Source organism: Mobula hypostoma, chromosome 21 (genome assembly GCF_963921235.1).
Source record: "Mobula hypostoma chromosome 21, sMobHyp1.1, whole genome shotgun sequence".
NCBI classification, from domain to species: Eukaryota; Metazoa; Chordata; class Chondrichthyes; order Myliobatiformes; family Myliobatidae; genus Mobula; species Mobula hypostoma.
This window is the reverse complement of record NC_086117.1, coordinates 15,239,732-15,254,250: the sequence shown is the minus strand read 5'-3', so window position 1 is coordinate 15,254,250 and position 14,519 is coordinate 15,239,732. Positions and strand designations below refer to the sequence as shown.

Here is a 14,519-nt window from a genome sequence, read left to right as displayed (position 1 = left end):
GATGCTGTTGGGCAAGCCTTTATGAGTAACTGTTTTGCATTTTTTGTAAAAGATATACTTTGTGGTCTAAGTTTCACAGCGATGAAAACAGTAATGGCAGGATGATGCATGCAATAGAAATCTAATGGACTGTTTTCTCCTGGATGCATATCACTTCTTGAGATTTGTTAGAGCAGCAATCAAGGCCAGTCAAGTAAAGAATATTTCTATCAAATTCCTTGGTTGTGCCTGCAAATGAGGAAAGGTTTGAAGGATGATTGGAGTCATGAGGTCAATAACTTTCCATGGAATACTCATCTCTGACCTGCGTTATGTGGCCACAGTATTTATATGAATCGTCCATTGAAATTTCTGATCAATGGTATCTCCTGGGATTTTCATGGAGGAGTATTTAGTGATGGAAATGCGTTTAAATATCAAGAATGCATATTTAGACTTCTGCGTTTGGTGATCATCATTGCCATTTATTAGTTCAGCTCTTGCTGCATGAACTGTCGCATTACTTGACAAGCTGAAAACAGAATTGAACATTGTACAATCATCATCAGCAAACATCCACTTTTGATCATAAGATGGAAGGAAGGTCATCAAGCAGCAAAAGATAGATGGGACACCCCTTATTTTCACTCCTTTAGATAACAATCCCCCATATAATTGGGCTTTTTCAACTAAGATTTGGTGAGACTGGAACTAGAGGTTAAAGGTGAAAGGTGAAATATTTAAAGGGAACCTGAGGAGGAACTTCTTCACTCAGAGAGTAGTGAGAATGTGGAACGAGCTGTCGCCGGAAGTGTTGGCTGCAGTTTTGATTTCAACAGTTAAGAGAAATTTGGATAAGTGCATGGATGGAAGGAATGGAGAGAACGGTTCCGTGCTGTAGGGCTCCATGACTCTACGATTCTAATTCATCGATAACAAATGTAATTAGACAGAAGTAAAATTGTTCAGTATATGAAATTATCATAAAAACTGGTGCACCAAGAAGTGACAGTTAAATACTTAAATAGATGTAGATTTTTTACACATAAGAAATTCTGCAGATGCTGGAAATCCAGAGCAACACGCACAAAATGCTGGAGGAACTCAGCACATCAGGCAGCATTAATGAAAATTAATTAGCAGCCGATGTTTTGGACTGAGACCCTTCATCAGGAATGGAAAGAAAGGAGGAAGACACCAGAATAAAATGTGGGGAGAGGGGAAGAAGGACAAGCTAGAAGGTGATGGGCGAAGCCAAGTGGATGGGAAAGGTAATCGGCTGGAGAAGGAATCCGATAGGAGAGGAGAGTGGATCATGAGAGAAAGGGAAGAAGGAGGGGCAACAGGGGAAGATGATAGGCCAGAGTGGAAATGGAAAATGGAACACTAAGCATCAGAGGTGCAGAGGGACTTAGGAGTCCTTGTGCAAGACTCCCAGAAGGTTAATTTACAAGTTGAGTCTGTGGTAAAGGCGGCAAATGCAATGTTGGCATTTATTTCAAGGGCTACAGAATATAAAGGCAAGGAGATAATGCTGAGGCTTTATAAGACACTAGTCAGGCCACACTTGGAGTATTGTCAACAGTTTGGGGCCCCATATCTCCGAAAGGATGTGTTGTCATTTGAGAGAGTCCAGAGAAGGTTCATGAGGATAATTCTGGGAATGAAGGGGTTAACTTATGAGGAGTGTTTGGCAGCTTTGGGCCTGTACTCACCAGAATTTAGAAAAATGCGGGGGGATCTTATTGAAACCTACTGAATGTTGAAAGGACTAGATAGGGTGGATGTGGAAAGGATGTTTCTTTTTTTTAGCCAGTGAGTATTGAATCTGTGGAATGGCTCTGCCACAGACTGTGGTGGAGGCCAAGTCTGTTAGTATATTTAAGGCAGAAGTTGATCAGTCAGGGCATTAAAGGATATGGCGAGCAGGCAGGTGTATGGGGTTGAATGGGATCTGGAATCAGCCATGATGGAATGACAGAGTAGACTCGATGGGTTGAATGGCCTAATTCTACTCCTATACCTTATGGAAGAAGAGGGAAGGGGGGAGAGGAGAACAAAAGAAAAGGGAAAATAAAATTACTAGAAGGAGAAATCAATTTTCATGCCATCAGGTTGGAGGCTACCTAGACAGAATATGAGGTGTTGTTCCTCCACCCTGAGACTGGCCTCTTCGTGGCAAAAAAAGAGGCCGTGGACCAACATATTGGTACAGGAATAGGGATAGGAATTAAAACAGTTGGCCACTGGGAAGTTCCGCTTTTGGCGGATGGAGCAGAGGGGCTCGACAAAGTGATCCCCCAGTTTAAGTCAGGCCTTTCCAATGTAGACTGCACCAGATAGAATAGACAACCCTAACAGATTCGCAGGTGAAGTGTTGCCTCACCCGGAAGGACTGTTTGGGGCCCTAGTGGAGGTGAGGGAGGAGCTGAATAGGCAAGTATGGCATTTCTCTCGTTTATAGGGATATATGCCAGGAGGGAGATTATTGGGGAGGGATGAATGGACAAGGGAATCACAGAGGGAGTGATTCGTTTATAGGGATATATGCCAGGAGGGAGATTATTGGGGAGGGATGAATGGACAAGGGAATCACAGAGGGAGTGATCCCTGCAGAAAGTGAAGAGTTTGGGGGAAATAAAAATGTGTTTGCTGGTAGGTGAGGACAAGAGGAACTCTATCCCTGTTAAGGTGGTGGGAAGATGTGAGCACGGATATCCAGGAAATGGAGGTGATGTGGGTGAGGGCAGCATCAGTGATGGAAGGAGGGAAATCCCATTCTCTCATGTCCTGGAAAAGAAAGCTCATTCTGGGAACAGATGCAGTGGAGACAGAGGAACTGAGAGAAGGCAATAGGTGTCGGGGTGGGAAGAGGTCAGATAGCCATGGGAATTGGCAGGTTTGTTAAAGATGTCAGTAGATAATTTGTTGCCAGAGATGGAGACAGAGAGATAGAGAAAGGGGAGAGAGGTGTCAGAAATGGACAAGTAAATTTAAGGACAGGGTGGAAGATGGAGGCAAAGCTGATGAAATTGGTTAACTCAGCGTGGGTGCATGAAGCAGCACCAATACAGTCATAAGTGTAGCACAGAAAGAGCTGAGAAGTATTATCAGGGAGGCTTGGCACATGCACTGTTACACATAGCCAACAAGAAGGCAGGCATAGCTGGGATCCATGCAGGCACTCGTGGCTACCCTTGAGTTTTGAGAAAGTGGAGGAGCTGAAGGAGAAGTTGTTGAGGATGAGAACCAGTTCTGTTGGACAGAGAAGGGTGATAGTGGAGGGGAACTGGAAGGGTCTTTTGTTGAGAAAGAAGCACAGTGCTTTAAGGCCTTCTTGTTGGGGGACAGAAGTGTACAGGGACTAGACACCCATGGTAAAAATGAGGGGGTCAGGCAAGGGAATTGAAAGTTACTGAGGAGATCGAGAGCATGTAAAGTGTTGCAGATGTAGGTAGAAAGGGACTGAACCAAGGAGTATAGAATGGAGTCAAGGTATGCGGACATGAGTTCAGTGTGGCAGGAGCAGGCAGAGACAATGGGCCTATCCAGACAGTCAGGTTTGTGGACTTTATCTAGGAGGTAGAAATGAGCAATGTGGGGTAAGTGAACTATTAATTTGGTGGCAGTGGATGGGAGATCTCCAGATTTGATGGGATTAGTGATAATGCAGGAGACAGTGACCTGTTGATCCAGAGTGGGATCCTTTCCAAGGGGTAAGTAAGAGGAGGTGTCTGAGAGTTGCCACCTTGCTTCAGCAAGATACACGTCATTCTGCCACACTACAACAGCACCCCCTTAGCAGGCTTGATAGTGAGATTGGGATTGGTGTGGAGAGACTCAAGGGTATTCAATGGGATAAAGTTTGTGGAAGAGGTAGGAGTGCTGGAGTTGAGCCAGTTAATGTCTTTTTGTTCCTAAGATGATCAAACTTCTTTCATCCAATATTGAATATTTCCATATAATAGAATTTTATTTTAATCATTAGGTTTTTATGCAATTAGAATCAAATTTCTTGAAGAAAGTCGACTGATTTAAGAGAGATTACATTGAAAATAAACCTGGGGAAAGTACTGGAGCTATCATAATCCACTAAATCTTTTCTTTTGTCTTATTCGAAATACTATGCTGGGAATTGATTTAACGTCACCAGGCAGATTCTTAAAAGGGCAGCAAATCTAAGGTCATTAGTTCTATCAAATCATAAAATATACACTTTTCTTAGGATGGTTATAGATAAAGAATGTTGTATTTTTTTTAAAGTGTCATTTGATGTAATCTGGAAGTATACCTTCCTCTTCCATATAAATCCAGATAACACCCAGGTTGACCTCATCACCTGATCCACTGATGCAAAGATGAATACATCAATCAAAGTACCTGATGGATTTCACAAACTTGGTTAACTAAAATTTTCTTCAGCTGAACAATGCTGAGACTGTCTCTATCCATTTCAGTTTCTGACATCCTTTTTGTGCCTTTGGGGTTGATCCACCAACCTAACAACCAACACGTTAGGAGATACATAACCACACACACTGCACAGCCCTGAGTTCAGTGTCAATCTCCACAGTATTTTTGTTGCTGAAACTTCCAGCCTTCACTTCTGCAATATTTACCATTTTTCTTTGAACTTTTATTATTGGAACTCCTTCCAAGCTTTCATCACCTAGCCTCCAATTATACAGTAACTTGCTACAAACCCAAACATATTTGAATTGTTGCCATTCTTCTCACCCATGCCAAATTAGCCTGAATATCGCTTCCTGTTTCTTGGTGTGCAGTTCCAAATTCCTTGCATTTGTTTCCAAATAACATCATGTAGTAATTTTGTTTATCCTTCCTTCAGTCTTTGCACAAAATCCTGCTTCTTTACAAGTAGATGTCTCTTCATCTCTCTGCTCTCCATTTCAACAAAGATGAGTGTTTATTCAGCACTTCAGTCTTGATCTCTGAAATTCTTTTTTCAGTCCTTTCTGCCTTGCTAATGCATCATCCAGCATCCTACCCCCATCTGCCACTCTCTCCATGCCCATTCTTCTGTCTTCAAAATAACCTGTAAGTTTTCCATTTTGACCAAGCTTCTGTTATTTCAATTCTCTCCCTCTTATTGTGCTTGCTATGCATTCTAACTTTTTTCCTCGTTGTAATAAAGTTCCTCCCGAACCTTTTGAACATTTGAACAATGCCATGTGTGAATTCAATTATTGTTGCATATTCTACATTTTTTCCATTCAGGTACATGACTTGCAATATATCACTGCATTATCAATGTGTGACGAAAGTGACAGATGGAGTCTTCTAAACAAAGGGGTTTGAACTTAAAAGTTCATCCCTGATTGTGCATCATAAAGTAATGACTAAATTCTTTACTCTTCTTTACAGTGAATTGTGTTTCACCGTGCTGCGGAAATTGCATTCTGTCCAATTCATTGACTTTGCTGTTTGTTTATTTGTTGCTATCAGTCAGGAATGAATTTTCAGGTATTAAACTTGGTGGAAAGGAAGTAAAGACTTATGTTCTACAGCAAACTTTAGATCATCAGAAAGTCTTTTTTTTAAAACTTACACAGTCCTTTTAAGTTAGTACTGTCACAATGTTATGTCAGCAAATGTGGCAAATTTGTATACAGGAAGATCCCACAACACCAATAAGATAGATGAGAAAGTAGTCAATTTTTAGTGATATTGAATCTGAGATAAAAGCTGAGGCACACGCTGGGAAAGATCTCCATTGAATTGTTGTGTGGGAACTTTTAAGTCCATTTGCTGTGGGAAATGGAGTCTCGGTTTAGAATGTCATACAAAAGATAATATCTTGGACAAGACATTATTCCCCTAGTCTTGCTTTGCAAATATATGTATAAAACTGCTTTTGTCTGAATAGTTAAACAGGAACATGAAATATATTGTTTGACAAATCCAGTCTCTATGATTACCAAATTTATTATTTCTGGAGTGTTAACATCTTCAATGCTTTCAAACAAAAATTTGACTTGTCTCAACTTAGATTTTATTGTTAAAGTCACTGTAGACAGAATCTATCCTCTACCATCAGCTTTGATTTTATTCCCGCTGTTAATATAACAAGAATATTCTCATGTACTGAACATCTGTAGTCTGAAATTTCCTTCTTGACAAAAGGAATATCTATCTGATGTCACAAGCGGTCGATATCAGTAGATCCACAGTACATGTACTACATCATAATAACTGCTTTAATAGTGCATAGAGATCTTTATGGAACACACAACTGAATGATACATTATTGCACACCCCTAATGAATATTTTAACCTTCTTCGTTTTAAGATTTTCCCATAAACCACAAACAATTAAAAGGCCCAATGGCCCTCCTCCCCTAATTAGTCACAGTATCCTGTTCATGTGTGTATTGCTAAGTACTTCAATTACCATCCTGCTACTGTCCTTGTTAGTACAGACAGACTGGGCCAGAAGGGAACAATTAACTGAATAGAAGCATGCAGTGTGCAGGTGGAAACCTGCATTGTGTACCTGGCCCCAGAGGGACAGTGTTACAACATTGCACACTCTCCCAGCTGTGAGTCAGATAGAATGGACCATGGATAGATTTTGAGTTTCTCCATTCAGGTACTAAAGGTGAATACATATTAGTGATTATATTATGAACATGTCGGCAGTAATAATAGTGACTCCTCACAATTCAAATAAGAAAAACACATTAATTCCTTGAATCCCTTGCATTTTGCAAAATATGCGCATATATTTTTCTAATATACATCTGCAAGAAAGATTTTCTACAAATCTTTACTAGTGAATAAAACAGCACAATTACAGAAGTGTATTGAACCATGAAACATTTTTAAAGCATTAATTAGCTCTTTTTATGATTATTCTGTATATGCTAGCTCCTTTGATCCTGTATTTATACAAAGGTTTTTACTCTATATTTACATTTTTTGAGAAATGCACGAAATAAATCTTCCAAGCAACTCCTATGCAGTGGAGTTTCTAATAACTGTAAATTTAATTGTTCAGTTTCAGTTGTTGGAGCTGCTGCTTGAGATTACCAATGTGGCATATACTTTGGTATTTCTAGTAATCGACCACAGATTATCGCTCAGTGACACTGTCATGACAATACTGGAATCATTGCTCCTTTAGTGAGCAAGTTTTAACTGCATAAAATATATTTGTACAACATCATTCAACTACATACATGACCACAGCCAAACATACAGCCAAATTTCAACTTCTAAACAGTACCCTATTATATCACTATTATTATTTCAAAACTATAAGGACGACTCCAAAGTAGCTAATTCCAAATAATCTCATTTCTGACAGTGTTGCAGATATACATCATTAAATATATTCAGCGGCAATTTTTCCTTCATCCAGGTCTTTTTATTACCACCTCAGAGTCATTCCTTGATAGCTAATACACTCAGTTCTCAATATAACCCAGATCACACTGTGCACTTCCCAGTATATGCAGTATATCATATTATTTCTTAGTAAACCAACAGGAATCATATCATATTGAGTAATTATTTTACTGGTGGTACTGTAGAGTATAGAAATGGAAGAAAAAAAAACAAGTAATTGTCTGTACAAAACAATGCTTTGTTTAAAAATATCGGATCAAAGGTATAATGAAACCCCTTCCATCTAACCCCACCATCCATCGACCACCATTCCCCCATCTAATATACATACACATAAAAAATAAACAGTTTGAATATAAAATCAGTTGAAAGTCGCAGGAGGTGATTCCAAGCATAGCTTAATCTCAGGACTTCGGGGACCAAAGGCAGCTGAACGTACTGCCTCATCATTTATGTTTCCTAAACCACTCGACTTGTATCAGTTCTAGTTACCTATTATAAAGTCATTTTATATCAGCTTAACAACAGCATTCGGTGGAGTAAGGAAGGTATCAATAATTGTAAGCAGTATTATTAATGAACACAGATAGAAATAGCTCTCATTAAACATTTCAGAGTTTGACACAATGACTTGTGATTTAAAAAAATTTTTTTTTGGGTCCTAGTGTTCTCTGTCAATGCCGTCATTTATTGTTAATCCCTAAATGTTGGAGAAAATGATAATGAGCTTCCTTCTTGGATTACTGTCGTTCATCTGGTGAAGGTATTCCCTTAGTGCTCACGGGAAGGGAATCCCAAGATTTGGAGTTAGACTGAGCAAATAAAGAGTATTGAGTGTTGTTTCAAGAGAGAAATATTATTGTATGAAATTTTATGTTGCATCATAAAATGGAACATAATTTTTCCAGTTGTGAACATTGTGTGTAAAATCTAATCGATTATTTTTTCATTATATTCTAGGAAGCAGCCATATACCAACCTCATTTTTCCCACAGTTATACAAAAGAAAAAAGTCAGTGAAATATTTGTCAATTGACATTACAACTTTTTCCATAGGCCTTCAACCCCTATGTTTGATCTGCTAGAACATAAATTTCAGCAAAAGTGGATAGAGGAACAGAAAGTATTAGATGAAATGAGGAAGAAAAAAAAGACTCATCAGGTTTGTTTACAGTATAAATGCATTAAACAAATAACATCTCTCATCAAGAGTGGGAATGATGCATGGTTAAAGCAAGCCAGGCTTAGGAGGACTAAGTCACGTTCTTTCTACATTATGTTCCAAATAATTCTCATTGGTTTACATGCATAATATGTTAATCTGTGGAATTCATTGCCACAGCTGGCTATGGAGGCCAAGTCATTGGCTATATTTAAAACAGTCATTGATAGGTTATTGATTATTAAGTGCATCAAAAGTTACTGGGGGAAGGTGAGAGAATGGAGTTGAGAGGAATAATATATCAATGATTGAATAGCAGAGCAGACTCGATGGGCTGAATGGCCTAAAATAATGCCGCTATGTCTTGTGTCTTATCAGGAAACTCTTATTCTAAATGCATTGAAAAAGTCATTTTTAAAATTGGCTTAATAGAAGTTAATTTAAAGTTTGGTTTACTTGAGTTGTAAAGAAATAGACATTCTAGACAATGTTTCTGTTTATCAGAGCCAGAAGAACTGAGGGGATAAATAAACCCTTGCATTTATAAAGCCTTTCAGATCAAACATCTTAAGGAGCTTAATACACTGTGTTAGTTCTAATATTTAGTAAGTGTTTTGTATTACAGAATATATTGCATTATACTGAGGCAATATCCTAAATGTTCCTCCTTTCGCTATGTATCAGTTACATTAAAATCAGAAATGGAAAATATCATACTAAAATTAATATTCATACAATCCTGTAGCTCTTCATTGTAACTATATGTCAAAAACAGAAGTTTTGCAAACCAAAAATTTCCAGTATAATGTAAAAAATGTTTACAGTTGTTATACTACGAAGAAGCATTTCAGTGAAAATACAGACGATGCCCACTTTAAGTGGGAGGCAGGTTTGCAGTCCTAGAAAATAGTCCTCAGCATATTGTCTATACAAGGGAGAAGGAAATGGAGCTGAAAAACCAAAATTGTGTTTAATTATTTACTTCTTTTTGCAAGAGTGAATTTTATTTCATTAGCTCAAAATTTTGGACAGTGATATGCAAATTCTGTAAAAACAAATTTCCTTTACTTAAGTGGCCACAACATGGGGTCACCTGTACAAATTTCCTGTTTAAATGTTAAATGAAAACACACTTATTTATTATAGGAGATTGAATTTTCAAAATAGTTACATATTGTTCTACACTGAATAATACATGTTGCCTACTAATACTAGGCTTGGTCTGGTGATGGAATATATAATTCTAGTACAAACTTTGTAGTTTCATGTATCTGGGTTTTGTGTTTGTAGGTTCGCTTTATAAAGAATTATCAAACTCGTGCAGCATTCCTGAGTAAAGCCATACCACAGGTAGACCCTCCACCAGTAGTGCACCCGCTTCGCTACCGAAAGGTGAGATAGTTGATTTTTGTATTTCATTGCTTTGCTGTGCGTGGTAGAGTCATAGAACACTACAGCACAGAGAAAGGCCCATCTAGTCCATGTTATTCTGCCTAGTCAAACTGACTGGCACCTGAACAATATCCCTCCATGCTCCCCACATCGATATACCTCTCCAAACCTCTTGTAAATGTTGCAGTCGAACCTGCATTTATCACTTCCACTGGCAGCTTGTTCCACACTTACACCACCCGCTGAGCGAAGAAGTTCCCCTTCAGGTTCCCCTTAAATATTTCACTTTTCACCCTTAGCTTATCACCTCTAGTTCTAATTTCACCCCACCTCAGTGGAAAATCTCCCCTCAGTCTCCTATGTTCCAAGAAATAAAGTCCTAACCTGTTCAATCTTTCACTATAACTCAGGTCCACAAGTCTCGGCAACATCCTCTTAAATTCTGTCTGTACTCTTTCAATATTATTGATACCTTTCCTGTTGGTAGGTGACCAGAACGGCACACAATACTCCAAATTTGGCCTTACCAATGTCTTATGCAACTTCAACATAACATCCCAACTCCTGTACTCAGTACTCTGATTTACTAAGGCCAGTGTGCCAAAAACTCTCTTTATGACCCTATATACCTATGATGCTGCTTTCAAGGAATTATGGAACTTTATTCCCAGATCCCTTTGTTCTGCTGCATTCCTCAGTGCCCTACGGTTTACTGTGTAAGTTCTACCCTTTTTGTCCTCCCGAAGTGGAGCACCTCACACTTCCCTGTATGTTGCTTGGTCTTTCTTTGAGCTAGAGAATGAACTTCTATACAATTCTAATTCCCACAACAACATAGCTAGAAAACATGATAACTCAACTAATGGTGTAATATGTCCAGTAAGAACACAGCATTACTGTTCTAAATATTAAGTTTTCCATAAATCACTACTTATTGTAGGAAAGTCCCAATTCTGACAAAAGGCTTCAACCTGAAATGTTAAATCTTATTTGTTTCCTGTAGATACTGCCTGGACTTCTGAGTATATCTAACCCTTTTTTTTCTTGTGTGTACATGTTTAAATTGATTCTTTGAACTAGTTTAAATAGTTGTTTGTTATTACCCTTAATATTGTTCAATGGCTTTGTTCTTAACAATCTATGAAAGTGAGCTTTTCATGTTTAACAAGATTCCCCTGCAATCTTAATGTCACTGTTATTCATTTATCACTCTATTACTTTTCATAACTCACACATGATTCTTAGGGTAAAATATCACACAGCTTACTAAAATTTAAGACTACAGGCTCAAACTCCACAGCTGGATTTGGGCTCAGCTTACAAATATTGCCCCATTCATAAACTCAAATGAATTTCCAACAAAGATCATTTACCGAAAATGTTACTCCTGTTACTTGTTCCACAGATATAGCCCAATGTGCTGAGTATTTCCAGATTTTTATGTCTTTATTTCAGATTTCCAACATCTGCAGTTTAAAAAAATATATAATTGAAGCTGTTTTTCAGTTATATTCCATTAAATTTATTCTTATTTGGTATTCAATTAATGAGGGAGTTTAATTTGAGGCTTAATGGAGAGAGATATGTGTGATGACTTAAACCAAAACACACAAGTTTTTGAACTGTGTACATACAGAGAGGAAAGACAGTTAGCTGAGGTATCCTTAGAAAGAGCAGTGAGTGAAGATTGTAGAATGCCACATTTCAGATTCCACCAGCATCTCTGGCCTTTGGTCGAGTATGGGTTTAGGGAGGCACAAGTACAAAAGAGGACTTTAAGATGAGGACCAATGCCCGAGGTGGATCTGCATGAAAAGTGGAATGGAAAGACAGGTTCATCATGTTCTTGGCATTAGGAATCCTCCACAAGGATCAAGGCTACATTCAGTGCTGGATCCAGGATCCCCTCAAAGATCTGGGTCTAGGATAGAAGCTGATGACCAGGTTAGGTGGCTGATCATCAGATTTTAGGGTCTGTCTGATTTCTTTCGGGATCAATAGTTTGAATACTTTAGGGGGAGGGTGGAAGGTTACATTATCTGAGGAATGGTTGATAGAGGTCATGGCCACAGCAGATCAGAGAGTCTAAGTGGGTGCAGTGGTGAGGGAATCAGAGGGTTTAAAAGAGCAATGCAGAGGGATGGTGTCAGCCTTGCAGATGTAATTCATGCCAGAGATGCTCATTAGATATCTGAGTAAAGTCTATTTTCTCCCACAAAATGCTGGGAAGAAGAAGCACTATGTGATATCACTTCTAGTTCAAATAGTTTCATCATGGTAAAGATGCTACTTACGCAGACAATGAGAAATGATTTTAAAGTGCGCTGGAGGTCACACCATCAGATATTCAGCTTACTTTTTAAAATTTTACATCTAACATTTTTAAAAATTTGCATCACAATACTGTGGAAAAATTGTGGAATCTGATGGTATCAACAGATCCTAAGAGAAATTTAAATTTCCAAGGTAAATTTAATCTGGTTGTATTTTAGTTTTACATTGCTCGGTCCATCGTATCATCAGGGATAAGAACTAACATCTTTGTTTTAAAGGCATGTGACAGGTTTTTAAGTTTGCCTTTGACTGTGGAAGAAACAGCAATTTCCATTTGAAACTGCAGATGTATTGCTAGATTTAATTCTTTATCATTGAATGCCTTTCAGGTTTTTTTTATATAAAGATTTTAATCAGGGCTAGAAGGTAACAAAGGTTAAAAAATAGCCACCAGTTGTTCTGAAAAAGGGCTAGTGAAGGGATCCCCAATACAGATATAACAGCAATGCAGTTAGTTCACTGGCTGAGTGGCAATATGACAAAGTTCTTTGAAAATGCTATTAGTTTTTAATAAATGTTTTTTAAGTTATAACTACAAGCATCAAGAAATTAACAGTAAGCATTCTGAAGAACAATAACATTCTACACCTTTCACTTTGAAAGAAATACACTCAGTGGCCACTTTATTGGCTACCTCCTGTACCTAATAAAGTGGGCACTGAGCACATGTTCATAGTTTTCTGCTGCTGTAACCCACCTAGATTTGACATGTTGTACATTCAGAGATGCTCTTTTGCACACCACTGTTATAACACATAGTTTTTGAGTTACTATCACCTTCCCATCAGCTTGAACTAATCCTGCCATTCTCCTCTGACCTCTCTCATTAACAAGACATTTTTACCCACAGAACTGAATGTTTTTTTGCTTTTCACACCATTCTGTGTAAACTTTAGAGACTGCTGAGCGTGAAAATCCCAGGAAATCAGCAGGTTCTGAGATACTCAAACCGCCCCATCTAGCACCAACAATTATTCCAGGTCAAGTCACTTAGATCAAAATTTTCCCCCCATTTTGATGTTTGGTATGAATAACAACTGAACCTCGTGACCACGTCTACATGCTTTTACGCATTGAGTTGCTGCCACATGATTGGCTGATTAGATATTTGTATTAACGAGCAGGTATATAGATGTACCTAATAAAGCGGTTACTGAATGTATAAGGATGACATTTCTCCTGCTTTGTGTTTTTTTATTTGTTTTACCGGGTGTTCTGCACTTATTGGTACATAGTGTGATGGGTACATGGCCATCTTATGATCCAGAGAATTTCTGCTTTATGCTGCAAAACATTAGCTCATGTAGGAAGAGAAAGGAGAAGTCATAGTCATACTTTATTGATCCCGGGGGAAATTGGTTTTTGTTACAGTTGCACCATAAATAATTAAATAGTAATAAAACCATAAATACAAATGTTTGTAATTAAATAGTAATATGTAAATTATGCCAGGAATCCCATCAAGTATGTTTATTCTGTATAGTGTATGGAAGGTGCAGTGAGTTCTTACCTTATTGCATGTTTCGTTTAACATCTTTGTTTTTTACTGGTGGATTGTAATCAAAGGTAGGATCAGAGGTTTTTTCTCTTAACTCGTCTCATTGGACCAATTGTGCCTGAGAATTGTACTGCAACGGTCACTAAAATAATGTGATAATCATTGTAATCAGAAGTGTGAACATCAAATCTCAGACCTATCATATAAACAGCATGCAGTGTTTTAGAATAGTGCTTTAAAACCCAGGCGACACACACGAAAAATGCTGGTGAACGCTTCAGGCCAGGCAGCATCTCTGGGAAGAGGTACAGTCGACGTTTTGGGCCAGGACCCTTCGTCAGGACTAACTGAAGGAAGAGATAGTAACAGATTTGAAAGTGGGAGGGGGAGGGGAAGATCCAAAATGATAGGAGAAGACAGGAGGGGAGGGCTGGAGCTAGGAGCTGGAGAAGGGAGAGGATCATGGGACAGGAAGCCTGGGGAGAAAGAGAAGTGGGGAGGGGAGCCCGGAGGGTGGAGAGCAGGCAAGAAGTTATAGTGAGAGGGACAGAGGGAGAAGAAAAAGAGAGAGAAAGAAAAAAAAGGGGGAATATATATAAAATAAATAAATAAGGGATGGGGTGTGAAGGGGAGGAGGGGCATTAACAGAAGTTAGAGAGGTCAATATTCATGCCATCAGGTTGGAGGCTACCCAGACAGAATATTAGGTGTTGTTCCTCCAACCTCAATGTGGCTTCATGTTTACAGTAGAGGAGGCCATGGATAGACATGTCAGAATGGGAATGG

The 14,519-nt window shown here is 38.6% G+C and overlaps 2 protein-coding genes across 2 annotated transcripts in view; one reads left to right on the top strand and one right to left on the bottom strand.

Moving 5' to 3' along the window:
• cfap77 (cilia and flagella associated protein 77) overlaps nt 1–14,519 on the top strand; it is a 156,047-nt gene that overhangs the window by 110,220 nt on the left and 31,308 nt on the right. Inside the window, exons 5-6 of the mRNA XM_063073483.1 lie at nt 8,404–8,509; nt 9,800–9,901. Coding sequence (XP_062929553.1) covers nt 8,404–8,509; nt 9,800–9,901 — 208 coding nt within the window. The remainder of the gene's footprint in view (nt 1–8,403; nt 8,510–9,799; nt 9,902–14,519) is intronic.
• Nucleotides 1–14,519, bottom strand: part of LOC134359809 (transcription termination factor 1-like) — a 153,046-nt gene that overhangs the window by 134,510 nt on the left and 4,017 nt on the right. The window lies entirely within an intron of this gene.